This window comes from Spea bombifrons, chromosome 3, assembly GCF_027358695.1.
Source record: "Spea bombifrons isolate aSpeBom1 chromosome 3, aSpeBom1.2.pri, whole genome shotgun sequence".
Taxonomy (NCBI): Eukaryota; Metazoa; Chordata; class Amphibia; order Anura; family Pelobatidae; genus Spea; species Spea bombifrons.
The window spans coordinates 11806745-11822683 of record NC_071089.1 but is presented as its reverse complement, the minus strand read 5'-3'; the positions used below and the strand labels follow the sequence as shown (position 1 = coordinate 11822683).

At 42.4% G+C, this 15939-nt stretch overlaps 1 protein-coding gene across 1 annotated transcript; it reads left to right on the top strand.

The window, feature by feature from the left end:
- The first annotated feature begins 309 nt into the window (after window positions 1–309).
- ZFP36L2 (ZFP36 ring finger protein like 2) lies at window positions 310–2791 on the top strand. The gene is made up of 2 exons (XM_053458745.1): window positions 310–547; window positions 952–2791. The coding sequence occupies exons 1-2, from the start codon at window positions 497–499 to the stop codon at window positions 1999–2001; spliced, it is 1101 nt and encodes a 366-aa protein (XP_053314720.1). The 5' UTR covers window positions 310–496; the 3' UTR covers window positions 2002–2791.
- Window positions 2792–15939: the final 13148 nt, after the last annotated feature.

The following is a 15939-nucleotide window of genomic DNA, read 5'->3' as shown; positions in this document are numbered from 1 at the left end:
CCCGTAACGTATTTTTTTTGTTTGTTTGTAATTATTATTCGAATTACAGGCAGCGGCACGGAAAATAATTTAACGTAAACCTCGTGTCACGAAGCACTCGGCGCCCGCTCCCGGCAGCTCCACGCTGGAGACTGGCGATAGTGTGACTGCAGCTCCCAGAGCCCTAAGCCCTTAGGAAATTGGCGGCAGCCAATCGCAGGGCGCTAGCGTGACGTCACGAATAAAGGGGCGTTGCCGCGAGACCCCGGCTGGGTCAGTGTTCTATCCCTCCCACCACGCGCCCTTGTAGCTGTTATATAGTTCAGCCTGCAGCCCAGCCGGGGAGTTCCAGCAGTTGGCTCGTTGCACTTATCACCATCCGCCTAAACCCCACGGAATATTCAGAGCTGTCACCCCGCGTCTCCCGTAACCCCGTCGTGGCTCTTCCAAAGCCCTCTTTCAGCGCAGGATCTTTCGGTCCTCTGGACTCGCCAATCGCTTCAAACTGGATCTGGAAATGTCTGCAACACTTTTATCCGCCTTCTACGACATTGAACTGTTCTGCAAGGTACGCGCGGCTCCGCGCCCTGCATCCTCCTTCTCGGGGGTCTTATGCGTTTCTGGGGGCTTCAGCTCCGGATTATAACTCCGCGGGTGCCCGTAAGGATCGGGTTTGCAGAAAGCGATTGGCTGCAAAGCTTGGAAGTCACGGACGGGCAGCTCCCGCCAGACCTTACAGACTGCTGCAGACTTGTAGGGGGCAGTGTGGGGTAACTTGTAAGAAGTGGGGGGCATGTGGCTGGGGCACAGAACTTCTACTGGGACCTGTAAACTTGTTAAACTGGGATCTGCTTGAACGTTAATGCCCGGTTAGGGGTAGTAGTCAGTGCTGGGGATGGGAGTAGAATGTGGGGTAAATTGCCGGTTTGGGTGACTCGTATTTCATTAACCCGCGTTTATATTTCATTTCAGAACGAGAAGGTCCTGAACAATCTGAACCTGAGTAACATGCTGGATAAGAAGGCGGTGGGGAGCCCGGTGAGCTCCCCGAACTCCAACTTCATCCCGGGCTTTCTCCGCAGACACTCGGCCAGCAACCTCCAAGCTCTGAGCAACAACAACTCGCCCCCGAAATTCTGCAGCAACCACCTGAAGGAGCCGAGCGGCAGCACCGCCCTGATGAACAAAGAGAACAAGTTTCGGGACCGCTCGTTCAGCGAGAACGGGGAGCGCAGCCAGCACCTCTTGCATCTCCAGCAACAGCAGCAACAACACAAGTCCGGGGCGCAGATCAACTCCACCCGCTACAAGACCGAACTGTGTCGGCCCTTCGAGGAGAGCGGAGCCTGTAAATACGGCGAGAAGTGTCAGTTCGCGCACGGATACCACGAGCTCCGCAGCCTGACCCGACACCCCAAGTACAAGACCGAGCTGTGCCGCACCTTCCACACAATCGGCTTCTGCCCGTACGGACCCCGCTGTCACTTCATCCACAACGCCGAGGAGAGGAGACAGGCTCCCGGGGACGCCTTTAACTGCCAGCGGCCCAAGCTGCACCACAGCCTCAGCTTCTCGGGCTTCTCTAACCACGGCCTGGACTCCCCCCTGCTGGAGAGCCCAACCTCTCGCACCCCACCGCCTCAGTCCTCCGGCTCTCTGTACTGCGATGAAGCGGCACCCTGTGCTAACAATGCCTTCACCTTCTCCGGCCAGGAGCTTGGTCTCATTACCCCGCTGGCCATTCAGACCCACAACCTGTCGACCTTCCACCCGGCCGCCTTCTGCCGCCAGCAGTCAACCTCCAGCTCCCCACCACCCACTATCAACTTCCAGCCCCTGAGACGCCTGTCCGAGTCACCGGTGTTTGATAATCCCCCCAGCCCCCCGGAGTCTCTTTCTGACCCGGAGAGTTATCTGAGCGGCTCCCTGAGCTCTGGCAGCCTGAGCGGCTCTGACTCCCCCACCCTGGACTCGAACCGGCGCCTGCCTATCTTCAGCCGCCTGTCCATCAGTGATGACTGAGCCAAGCGGGACGGGCTGAACCAACTGGGTGAGTGGCGGGGGGACACGACTACCCCCTCCCCGGGCTGGTGTGGGAAGATTTTTTTTTTTCTCTTAACATTTGGGCCAGAAAACCAAGGCTCCGCCCACCACTTGTCTTGCTAACAAGTTGCTGCAAAATCTGCAGCTGCTGCAGAACCTCTTGGGTCACCCCAACCTGTCAATCAACCCACCAAGAGGCCAAGACAATGACTAATGTTTTTTTTTTTCTCTCCCAAGATGCTCTGCAGCAGCATTGGGGGATTTTGCTTTTGTGGGGATTCTGGACTTGATGAGGGTTTGCTCCATGTCCCCCCTCCCTGCCTATTTCATGAAAGCGGTGATATGAGGGGCTACCAATGGCCTTGATTATGCTGGGTCAGTGAGATGGTGATTTGCCCCCCTCTGCCCACAGAAAGCTGCCAGTCTGTCCCCTTGTTGCCCCACTCGCAAAGTGCTACAAAGACTCAGGAGGGGGGGAGAAAGGAGGATGACGCATATCTGCATCTAATCACAGCTAAAAGAGACTGAACACTTGAACTGTTTGACGCTGGCACTCGATTTCCCTATAACTGATTTTCTTGTTTGCCTTTTTAATGCCTCTGCCATTTTTTTTTTTTTTTATTTAATGGAAAGCAGAGCCGGAAAAAAAAAAGACTCAAGAAAATAATCTGTAAAGCTGAACAAAAAGAAAAAGAGAAAAAAAAAAAAACAACCAACAAACCAGCGAAACAATATTTGCAAAAGGGCAAATGTATCGAACAGAACAAAACTTATTTTTATAGAACTGTGGGGGTGTGAGGGTGGGAGGGTTTGGGGGGGGCTATTGTTTTATGCACCAGCAGGCATTCCATCTTCTGAAGATTTAGCACAGCAAAACTTGGGATCTGCAAGTCTAGCTTTTCTCCAAGACACAAAAGTCCAGTTTAAGAAATGACCTATTAAACCTTTATAAGCTTTTAAATATCCGACATCCTGCCAAGAATATGCCTTAACAACAAGCAACCCTCTATTCTTATATCATATTTTTTTTTTTCTTTAGCTTAACAAATACTAAAACTTCCATTCCAAAGTTTAACCTGTTCCATACCATATCCACTGCGTAGTGGGCTGTTTAGCTTAGAACAATATTTGTTTATTTGGAAGCACTCAGTTGAGTTTAGTTTAATTGTTGAATAACTGCTGATTTATTTTATTTTTTTTCTTTATTTTTTATTATTATTATTATTTTTAGCTATCTGAGTTGCTTGCCTGTCACTGCACACAACTCGATATGAAAAAAATATTTAACTTATTTATTATCTTGTGAAAAGTATACATTGGTAATTTGTTCATACTGTATTTATCGGGTATGATGAAAAAGCAATAGATATATATTCTTTTATTATGTTTAAATTATGATCGCCATTATTAATCTGCAAAAAAAATGTGGAGTGTATGTTCTTTTCACAGTAATATATGCCTTTTTTTTGTAACTTCACTTTTTTTTTGGTTATTTTATTGTAAATGAGTAAAATCTTAATTTAAGAGATTGTATGTAATATTTATTTCATTTAATTCCTTTCCTTGTTTACGTTTAATAAAAAAATTTGAATGGTTTCTTTTTAGAGAAATCAATCTCAATGCTGTGGAAGAAGTTTAAGGATTTTTTTTTTCTCCCCACCCCATTTATGTAAAATTGTAAGCCACCTTTTGAGTGCCACTAAGCCTTAAGGTGCACAAAGGGTTAAAGCCCGTCCAACGAGAGAGAAATCTATATTTCTAACAAAAAGCATTACAATTTGACAAGTGACTCATTTTGTCATACCAACCAAAAAGTTTTTTTTTTTTTTTTTTTTATATATAACTTAATTTTTTTTATATTGCCTGATCTCACCGCAATCACTGTGATGATGGTATGTAGCAATAATTGGGGGTCCCAGTATTATTTCACAGTGCCTTTGGAAAAGTTCACACTTGCCTTAAAACTTTTCTCAACCAAAAAAGTATTTTTCTTGTGAAGGGGGTGATAATTTGAATGTAGGGATGGGTTTTTTTTGTTTTAATTTTACCACTCTCAAGTAAGGCCACATTTTTTTTTTTATAATATATATAGAAACTTCATGCAGTACCTGAACGTGTTCATCTTTCATTAAATTCCTTTAAATTTTCATGCATACAAAGCCAAGCGTTTTTGTAAAATTTGCCTAGATGGCAAATGACCGAAACGTAGCTTAATTTTTTTTTTTTATTTTTTTTTGTACATAGTAGGTACAGATTGAGCACTATGTACTCTTTGGACTACTTTAACAGACTTTTTTTTTATTATTTTATTTTTCTCTTCCCCTGAATGTAACGAAAGGATGAGTTGACTATAAATCTAGATATACGTCTATCTACATGTATAGTTGGTTCTCTAAGAATTGTGAGACTGTAAACTGTACTGTAAATGTTTTGTAGTTCTCCCAATAAATTTTGGAAATAAAAAGTTACCAGTGTATTTTTTTTTTATTATTATATTGTCTTTTAGAGTGCTTGTTAAACTTTTGGATACAGGTTCACTAGTGTTCATTAATAATGCTCAATGTTCTTGCAAGACTTGGTAGTACTCAACATAAATGTCATTTTTAGGGGGCTCCCATATCTGGTGGTCTTATCTTTCCTTTTAACGGGATGGGTTAAAATTTGGTGAGAACCGGCCAACCTTTCCATCCACGCTGCCAGCGTTTATTAAATGTCATAATATTTCAAGTAAAAAAAAATTCCTACGCTCAAAATATTGGGGGTTTAGTAGGTGTTTTTAATTTCTTTTCATATTGTGAAGTGCATCACCGAGTTTGTAAACCAGTCTTGGCTCGATTGTTTAATAATTATAGGTATCACTGCTAATTATTTTTAATGACTAGGGGAAAAAAAAAAAAAAGAATGGATCGCTTCATACAGCACTTCGTAATTCGCGTCCCAAGAGTCTGCTGCTCCTTTTGTTCGTGCAAAACACAAAAGGGTGTTTTTAAAGAAAAAAAAAAAATCTGCGAGGGGAAATGTTTGCATCTCAAAGGAAGTGGGCTGGTCTGCTGTTCTAATTGAAAATTTCAAGGAGATGACCTAATCCTGCGCAGTGTGGTGGTATGTGGCTATAAAAAGTAGCCTAAAATAAATACATCTCCCTGGCTGGCAACAAAAATACGCCGGTTTAGTTTCACAATTACTTAGTATGTGCTCAAATTATTGGCCATTTTTTTTATTATTTATATGTTGGTGCTATATACATTAAATATTTGTAAATTTACACCTTGGATAAAAATCCTCAGTCTGTATCAAAGCAAGAGCCCCTTGGTGTGATTAAATATTTATATATTACATTTTATGAAGGTTTTTTTTCTTGTCAGACACTTATAGGGGTACTTGGAAGAAATTGAAAGTGTATAGGAGTTTAAAAAAGTTTCTAATAACAAAAAAGTTTATTCTTAGTTTCTATGAGATTGTAAGCTCTTGAACGGGCCCCCATGAACCCACCATTCCTGGCCGGAATATAAAGTACCATAAGACAAGATGGCGGCTCGGGCCGGGTTCTCATCTCCTGATGTGTCTGCATGTATAATGCGTGTTAACTGCCCCGTATAAATAGTACAGTGCTGCGTAATAAATAAAAGGTAATAACTTCCACCTCTGAAGTTTAGGCCTGGCTTTACATGGTATGTCGGCCAATGTAAAGACATTTGTGAATTATACATGGTGGAGGACAGTTTGCGGAGTTCATATATCTGTATAATTCGTACAAACTTTACATGGGGCTGAAATGCAAGCCCAAGGCTGATTACACATTGGTGTCTGCTTCAGGTTTACAGAGACTGTACACAGCTCCTCGGTGTGCTGGAGATGGGTTCACCAAATCTAGGCACTGTGCATGCGCGGTACACTTCCATTCCCCTCGACTCTGGGGTAGCGCCCTCTTAAGGACCTCTGTGCAAAAACTTACATCTCTTTTTTCTAAGCCCGCCTTCCGTTTGTATATACCCATGTGTATATATATATATAAATATATATATATATATACAGTGTTACATGGCAGCATTATTTTGTTGAATATCATTCAACAAAATCTAAAACTACTTCATATAAAGTAATTGGTTTTGGGGGAACAATGTCTTTAGTGAAAGTGATACAATGTGATCAGTGGGGTTACTCAGGAATTTTTGGTGCTTTTTAATGAAACCCATGCCCCTGTTTTTGTATATAGACATTATTATTTATTTACTGATCAGATTGGTGCTAACTTACTTAGATTGAGTTACATTTTCATTTCATGATATCCAAAAGCAGACCTGTCCCTAGGATGATGCAGAAAATTCTACAATGATCTCTACAATACATCCCTAGCCAATGGGCTTTTAATACCCGAACAGTGGCAACCAATAGATTTTATGTGTCAGTTGCCGCCGGTGAATGCGTATACGTTCTAAGTGCTTCTCGGGGCGTTCCGCCATCTTTACCAGGCACCTGGTCTCCCAGGCTGCGTTGCCATCTTTCACTAAGTCATTTTGTGCCCGGCGCCCAATAATAGTTTGTACAACAATGTTTTTTTACTCCTCTGGTAGTGAAAGGGTTAAAGGCAGTGCCTGACTGGGAATCAAAATAGGCCTTGGTACTTTTAGGCCAGTAGCCGATATATACGCGGCCACCTGCTGGATGCATGTGGCTACACGCTGTGCTCTTACAGGCGTGCCGCGTCCGGCATGCTCATTAACACCCATATTGCCTCCTCGCATTGAGTACTGCGCTGGCCTATCAGGTTCCATGATGTTACACCATTGTATTACGCAATATATTGTATTAGTTCTCTATCACAAGTCACTTCCTGGTCAACTACTAGTGCATCTGACCCACTTCTTCAGTTTCGATATCCTGTCTATCCGATTAAACTGCAAGATCGTCATCTATATGCTTAATAAAGGCTAAATGTTCGGAGATGTCATTACCTCTGGGGCTGCCCCGCGCCGCTTCCCTCCATGGTGGCAACCTGAATACATTAAAAGGAGCTTTGTGCTGAGCTGGCACAGCCTCCATAGCAAAAATAGGCCAGTTGGGGAGATCAAAGATCTGCCCTGTAACGGCCGGATGTACAGCGGGACACCGGGGTTGCCCACGAGGGTATTCTGCCCCCCCCCCCCGAATTTGTAGCAGGGTGACTACTGCCCCCCTGTACCTGCAGCCCTAGGCCAAGGCTGATGTTCCGTTTTATTCTTTTTCTTAAAAATAACATAAAACAACCCAGAAACTTTTAGAAAGACTTTTCAGTTGACAAAAATGTGTCAAATGACAATTAAATGTTCCTGCTAAAAATACTGCATTTGTAATATTTTTTATTTTTAATATACATTCAACATCATGGTGATTCTAATCCTGTATTTAGTTACCAAATAGTTAAATGCAATTGAGTAGGTGAAAAAACCCCCCACCATTATTGTATTGCTGCATTTTAATGGATACATTGCATATCCAATAATATTGGGATATTATAGAGATAAGAGATTATTAATATTATGAGAAACATTCTGAGCTGCCTAGCCCCATTCTTTTTGAAGGATACAGTCACACATTGTGGTGTATTTATATAATTACTATATAGAAGTTAGTTTCTGCAATATTATGTAATTTATGCCATTAATACAACATACATATAAATAAGCGTGGAAACGCAGCAGCACAAGAATGGGGTCATGGGAAGGGACAAAGATGGGGTGCTGTGACGCTTCTGGGTGTCCCTTCTCTAGTGGTCTAGCGTGTCCTCAGTTCACGATGGTCTTTCATCTTTTGCTCTGTTGCTAAACACACGCAGTTATGACATCATACATGGAGTCACATCTGTTGCCACGTCTGCTCTCGACCGCAAAGATACCAAACACACAGACCACGAAAGTAAACACTGGGTGGAGGATGAGATAAGGGGGCCCAAAATATTTGGAATACAGCACCCAGTTACACTACAGACTGCTGAGGCTTATAAAGGGAAAAAGAAAATATTTTATATGTGGGGAAAAGTGTACTAACCTGCTGAATTTTGTTATTTGCTGTGGGTGGGTGGGTTATTTAATGGAAATTCTCAGTAGTACAGAAAACCCAATGTAGAAAAAGGCTGATTTGCTGTATTTTTTATATGTTCTGTACTGGTAACTTTTTTTTGGGCATAGTGAAAATGTGCTACGTGTAATATTTTTAGAACGAGCCTTCTGTAGCTTCCTGATAAGCAGGTCCCAAAATTCGGACCACGCCTCGTAGAGGTACCGACTTCTGGAGCATGTTTGACAACTTCAGCAGGTATTTTTAGTGCTGTGCCCTTTAAATGTACACGCTGGGGCTGTTCGACTTGCTCTGGTGACAAGCAATAGAACGCGGAATGGAACAGTGGTTACAAAAGACGCAGCTCCATCAAGTTCCACCTCTCCAAATGCCCTACTTAACATTTCACGAAGTGGGCCACAGATTAAACGACAAAGCAAAGTGCAGAATATGCTGTAAGCGTTATATGTTGAGCTGTAGGATTTAAGAAAAGTTGTTTTATCTGCAGATGAAGTAGTCGCAGTTGGAGGTTATCATGCACAGTGACCTAGGGAGGCAGGTGAGGGGCTGTCTTATTGGGTGATTTGGCTCCTCGGTGCTCATCTTATTCAATGGTCCAATTGGGAAGATTTACTCTATGGAGTCAACACACTGCTTGCCCAAAAGAAGAGCATTCCGGCACTCAGTGAAGAAGACAGCAACACAGAGTTAAGGGGCAGCTGGGGTACTGCCCAGGGTCGGGCAGGTTAGAGCCCCCCAGGCATGTTACAGCCCCCCAGGCATGTTACAGCCCCCCAAGCTAAATACACCACTGGTTTTGTAGAGCAACACTCCCTACTTACAAACCACCTAAACAATGCCTGTTTTATGGAAGACCTTAAGTAGTCCATTTTTAAGTCCATTCCCAAGTGACCTTCATTTGTCTCACTCCACTACATCAAACTCTTTTACACACCATAACTCTGCTGTCGTGCTCAGGCACTCAATATTATTACCTTTTACTTTCAACTTTAATCACTGTCTCAGCCAAACTAACGCACAAACCCACAGACCTCCGCACAAAACACACACCATTTATAAGATAATAGATTGTAGCTGAAGTTAATAACCATTACTATTTGATATCTGTTATTTTTGCATTTATCTTTTATATTTATTATATTTTATTAATCCTGCCAATAACTTTACATACAGTGAACAGAAACCTGCCCCGCAAGACTTTAAATATTATCATTAGTACTATATTATTTAAAAAAAAAGGGTATTAAAAAAAAGGATCTGTATGTATTAATATAAATAGATAGGAGTCCCAGGTAACTCTATAAACAAACAATGCATATTAAAGTACTTAAAAACTGTTAAAACTTAGCTTTTAACTAAATTATTCTCATAATAAAAATAATAATATTTCATATTAGATGTTTGGAAGTTAGTTGTTTGTGGGTGATATAATGCGAAGGGTGACCTTCTAAGTGTTTTCCACATTAGATAGGGACATATTGTATAGTGAACTTTAAATTAATTCTAAAAACCTGAAAACAATTTTAAAAAGTAACAAACTTTTTAGTGGAAGCTTGCCTCCTCAGTTGTCGGATAATTCAAATTGTTAGACCCCATGCAATACTTGTCAAGCTAGCACTGGAGCTGGCTGGTGGGATGGATAGATATTTATTTCTGCTTCCCTGCATAGAGATTGAAAACACTAACCCAGAGTTCCAGCGAAGGAGCACTTTGTCCGGAGATTCAAGGTAACACCAGGCATGTTTTTCAGGTACAGCTAAAGGCCATAGAAGATCACTCAAGCATTAACCCTGAAAATCTCCATATGATCCACATAACAGCAGCACACTCAGGGAGAGCTGAATTGAGTTACGTCAGCTCACATTTTACTTTATGTCACTAGTGATTTTTGTATAACTCATGCCTGTCTTAACAAAACAAGGGTCTTATTATTAATTATTTTTATGATGTTCATCCTTGAGCCTGGTTGCTGTTGTCCCTCCTTATTGCAAACATTGGACCACAGTGCTATAAACTATATACTCTGCACAGGCAAGGTCAACAAGCCTTCTATATTGAAAGCACTTGTGAGCTGGTAAACCATATAGACAAGTATTGGGACACCTGACCATTACACACACAGGGACTTTTATGATATCCCATTATAAATACATAGACATTAATATGTGGTTGGTCCCCCCTTTTGCATCTATAACGGCTTCCACTCTTCTGGGAAGGCTTTCCACTAGATTTTAGAGCATTTTTGTGGGAAGTCTTGCCCATTCATCCCGTAGAGCATTGGTGAGTTCAGGCACTGATGTTGGATGAGAAGGCAATCTCCATCCATCCCAAAGGTCAAATTCTTCCACCCCAAACTCATCCAACCATGTCTTTATGGCCCTTGCTTTGTGCACTGGAGTACAGTCATGCTGGAATAGAAAAGGGTCTTCTCCAAACTGTTCCCACAGAGTTGGAAGCCTAGCTTTGTCCAAAATGTCTTAGCATACTAAAACATCAAGATTTGCCTTCACTGGACATAAGGGGCCAAACCCCCTGAAAAACAGCCCCATGACATTATCCTTCCTCCACCAAACTTTACAGTTGGCAGAATGCAGTCAGGCAGGGAAGTTCTTCTGGCATCCACCAAAACGAGACTCACCATCAGAAGGGTGAGCCGTCGCTCCACAGAACCCATTTCCGCTGCTCCAGAGTCCAGTGGCGTCGTGCTTTACCCCATTCGATCCAACGCTTGGCAATGTACTTGGTGATGTGAGGCTTGATGGTATATGTACTGGAATGATTTTTAGGACATCACCACAATGCCTTGAGCTATAGCGCTAAGGGCTAGTCAGGGTTCTGCATTAATTGATGGTGAAATTATTTACAGAATCAGTTAAAATAACACGTAAATTAGTTTTTCACTTAATAACTTTTTTCCTCTTGTAAATCGCCCTGGTTACGTATATAAATCACTCTATTCTGTTATCACCAGATAGATTTCTTCCTTTTCTTTTAATTGGAACCAAACTTTGTGTGCAGAAATTCTTTGTGTGTAAAAGAATGCTACATACTGTACTATGTTTAATGTATGTAGAAATTGCCTTGGGAAACAAGTAAAGAATATGAATCATGTAAAGCTAAAGCTATTCATTCAAAAACAATACATTTTTCTTAACCGGTTTGAACCGGTGCTTCCAAAGACCTGGACCTGTTACATCACCCCATTCTGAAGATATTTAAATAAGAAACCTTTGGTGATGCTGGAGGCAGGGGCGTACCTAGAGTATTTGGCACCCGGGGCGGATCCTGTATGTGGCACCCCCCCCACTTTAAAACTACCTGGCCGAAACTGAATATGACCCCCCCACACACCATAAAAAAATCTAACACTTTTATTTAAAGTAAGTAACACACCAAAATAGGACAAAACAATTAAATAACAATATATATATATAATTGTTAACAGCAATCACATTCCTATCATGCCCAGGCATACCCAGATTCCAGGAGGCACTCGCAGACTTGGCATGATAGGAGTATGATTGCCCTATCTACCCCTTCTCGCTCCCTTCTGCCCTATCTATGCCTTCTCACTCCCTTCTCCCTATCTACCCCTCCTAACTATCTACTCTCTCCCTCTTTGAAGTTCACTTACCTTTCAGGAGTCCTGCGGTGGGGGTGCAAGGCCTCTGTCTCCCAGCTCTGCCACTGTATGGAACAGTATAGAGTGATGGGAGTTATGATGTACTTTAGAGCATAATTATATAATGAAAAATACATTGGAAATGGTACAGCATAACACCCATCACTCTCACACACTTACCAATCCACACACATACCAATCCACACATATACCAATCCACACACACATACCAATCCACACACATATACCAATCCACACACATATACCAATCCACACACACATACCAATCCACACATATACCAATCCACACATATACCAATCCACACATATACCAATCCACACACACATACCAATCCACACACACATACCAATCCACACACACATACCAATCCACACACACACCAATCCACACACACATACCAATCCACACACACATACCAATCCACACATATACCAATCCACACATATACCAATCCACACACACATACCAATCCACACACACATACAAATCCACACACACATACCAATCCACACACACACCAATCCACACACACATACCAATCCACACACACACACCAATCCACACACATACCAATCCACACACACATACCAATCCACACACACACCAATCCACACACACACACCAATCCACACATATACCAATCCACACACACACCAATCCACACATATACCAATCCACACATATACCAATCCACACATATACCAATCCACACATATACCAATCCACACCCACATACCAATACACACACACATACCAATCCACACACACATACCAATCCACACACACATACCAATCCACACATATACCAATCCACACACACATACCAATCCACACACATACCAATCCACATACCAATCCACACACATACCAATCCACACATATACCAATCCACACACACACCAATCCACACACACATACCAATCCACACACACACATACCAATCCACACACATACCAATCCACATACCAATCCACACACATACCAATCCACACACATACCAATCCACTCTCACTGCCACTCTCACTGAATGCTTTCCTACCTTTCCTCTTTTCTCCTTTTCCTGCTCTTCGCTCCGCTTCTTCAGTTCTTCTGTCTTCTTCCGGGTCAGAGGGCACGGAAAGCGGTGGGCGCGGCTTCAGTGTTGTGCGCCGGGATCTGACAACAAACCCCGGCGCACAACAGCTGTTGCCGCGCGGATCGCAAGGGAGCGGTATCGGAGGTCTGAAACAGACCTCCGGCTCCCTTGAGTGATTTTAAGCCGGGTTCAAGGGAGATCCTTGAACCGGCTTAAAATCACTCAAGGGAGCCGGTGGTCTGTTAAAGACCTCCGATACCGCTCCCTTGCAAGCCTGCTCCTCCAGCGGCGGACATTATTGTCCGTCTCTGGAGGGGTGCCGAGTGCCGGCAAGTTGGCACCGCCCTGATGAGCGGCACCCGGTGTGGACTGCCCCCCCCGCCCCCCGCTAGGTTCGCTACTGGCTGGAGGGCATTCCAATACATCATCAATAGACGGGTGAAATTTATTATAATACGTAACATTCTATTGGCCTTTAGAGCCAAATGACTATTCAAAAAATATCTAAATCCTTATTTAGATATTTAAAGCGTATTCCAAACTACACTGGAAGAAAGTCGCAAGTTCTAAATTATACGTGTTTTTATTAAAACAGCCTCACAGGGTCATATGTATTTATTAGGTCCGAACAAAACATCCTTGGAAAACCTGGGATTTTTTTTAAAAATGCATATTTTTTTTTTTACCATTTTACATAACACAGCACTTCGGTCCTACTTTCTCATTAAGTACATATTGGAGTCCAACGTACGAGAAACTGAGTGCAGACAATCTTTAGTTATTTTTTTTCTTGCCACGTTTAATTCTTTTACCAGCTGTATCTACTGAAAGCAATGAGCATACTTCAGAATGCTTCTTGCACATGCTCAGTAGAACTCTCGTTCTAGCAGAAGCCAATCTCATGGATCACCATACCCATACAGCAATTGTTGGCAAGCATGGTATCTGCTGTCCGTTGATTTCAATGGGATTGCCGAACGTTTACATCGTAATGATTCCTGGTTTCAGTAGAGGCAGCCAGAGTACAGTTTTGGGGTCTAGACTGTTCCTCTAACTATTTTTGTGCAAATCACATGTAAGATATGTGGTTGGCAAAGTGCACCCCAGAAGCCAACCACTGATGTTACTGGCAGCCATCTTACCAGGTCCCATCGAATCCTGCGGGTTGGTCATATACAAAAAGTAAAATCCCTGAGGCAGCGATCGGCCCTTGGATCAGGCAGCCTAATACGGTAGCCGTACTGTGGGAGGTTATATTACATGCCAGCCAGATCCCTGCCCTCACACTATGGATTAAAGTAAGTATGTACAAAAAAGAAAAATAAAAACAGAAAGACAATTAAGTTGTTATGTTGTATGCACATCTGCAATCTACATGTACGTACAACCACAGCTATTGGAAACAATTGACCAAAGGGGGTGAGAGCTGTTAAAAAAACTGTCATATTTGTAGTTTATGAGGGAAACATGTTTTGTGGGTGGGGTTCTTTTTTACGTGGCTTTGCTTTAAACTAACTATCTACCAATAGCTTACTTTTTCCTGAATAAAAAATATCTACGTTTCTCCAGGTAAACGGTTTATGTGGTTGTCACCTAACTCTAACTGTAGCAAAACCATGAAAATTGTCCCAATCTCCTGACCCTCAAAGGGTTAAATCATACATGAAATATTCTTAAAATAAGTGCGCTATGATAGCTACGATAGTCTGCTTAAGCAAAACATCTGTAGACACTTCCCAAGAACCGCTTATTAAGTCTTTACTCTTTGTAAATCACTGCCACATGCCCTTCATTATCGTCTGATTCTTTAACCGTTAACCTTGCTGAAACCCCTAGGTCGTGTTTTAAAAATGTGGTATATTTGTAGATACTATATGGTATGGGCGGGGGGGCCGGACCGTCACTTTAAGGCCAGTGGCCGCCTGGCGACATAAGTGCGGCTACATTTTTATGTTTGTATGCAGCTGGTGACCACACACTGCCACTGGTGAGTAGGTGGTGCTGTTGGACAGCGGCCCAAGGGGCATTTGCCTGGTATGCCAGATGGCTGGTCCAGGCCTGGTTAGGAGGGTTATTAACTATTTAAAAGTTGTCTGACCATCAAACTCACATGAGCAAGATAACTGGCATGAGCCTGCGCTGCATTAAATGAAGGACGTGCGGCTAGATATGCATGGCCGCATGCTCTTAAACTATTGCAACGTGCAGCTCCACAGTGAAGGACCCAATCTGCCACGGGAGCGGCAGCCAAGGTAAGTGTCGGGAACCATTGGCATTTGTCTAGTTTGGCAGATGGCTATTGTGGGCCTGGTGATACTCATGATCTTTGTCAAGATACTTCGATAAAAGAGTTTGTGTCCCTTTTCTCCCACATCCTATCTTAGACCAGAGGGGCCTGAAGCAGCTGTTTAATCTGCATATTTCTATATCGCATTTGTTTCTTCATTTTCATTATTCTACACCATCAAAATATTTTAACTAAGTGAATGTGAAAGTCGCCATGGAGTGTGTCTCAATCAGGGGCTGTGATTTTGTACACCTTAGAAGATAACAAGACAGATGAACTTTGAGGTCATCACGGCTGGTGAGGACAGCACGACCTAACGCCTCAATCTACTCGGTTTAAATGAGAGGTCCAGATGGAGTTCTTGCAATTTCCTTGAAAAGTATGAAATTTAAAAAGAGAAAATTGTGATTTCAGGGATTTTAGGGAATGCGTGCTAGAACAAGCACGGTAAGAACCTGTTTAAACCTTGCAGTGCCAAAGGGGTTTAGCAAACTAGCTGACACAAAGCATATTTCATTGCATTTGTGTTGTAACCATTTCTGCAGTGGTTTTAAGGACATGAAAACGGCCTAAAACAAGGTTAATGTTTTATGAATTTATTTTCAATGCAGTTGGCGCCGCATTTCCATGATATAAAAATCTGTATTGAACTTGTAAAAATATGTGTAAAGTTTTCCATTGCTTTATAAAAGAATTCACGCAATAATGTCTTTACCTGTGACACCGTAGAGCAATTAATCAATGGATTATTCCAGTATCTTACACGTAATAAATAAACTAAAAAAAATAGTAAGATTTAAAAACAAAAGTATGGTTTTTTTTTTATTGGCGAGAAATATTGAAATACCCCTGTA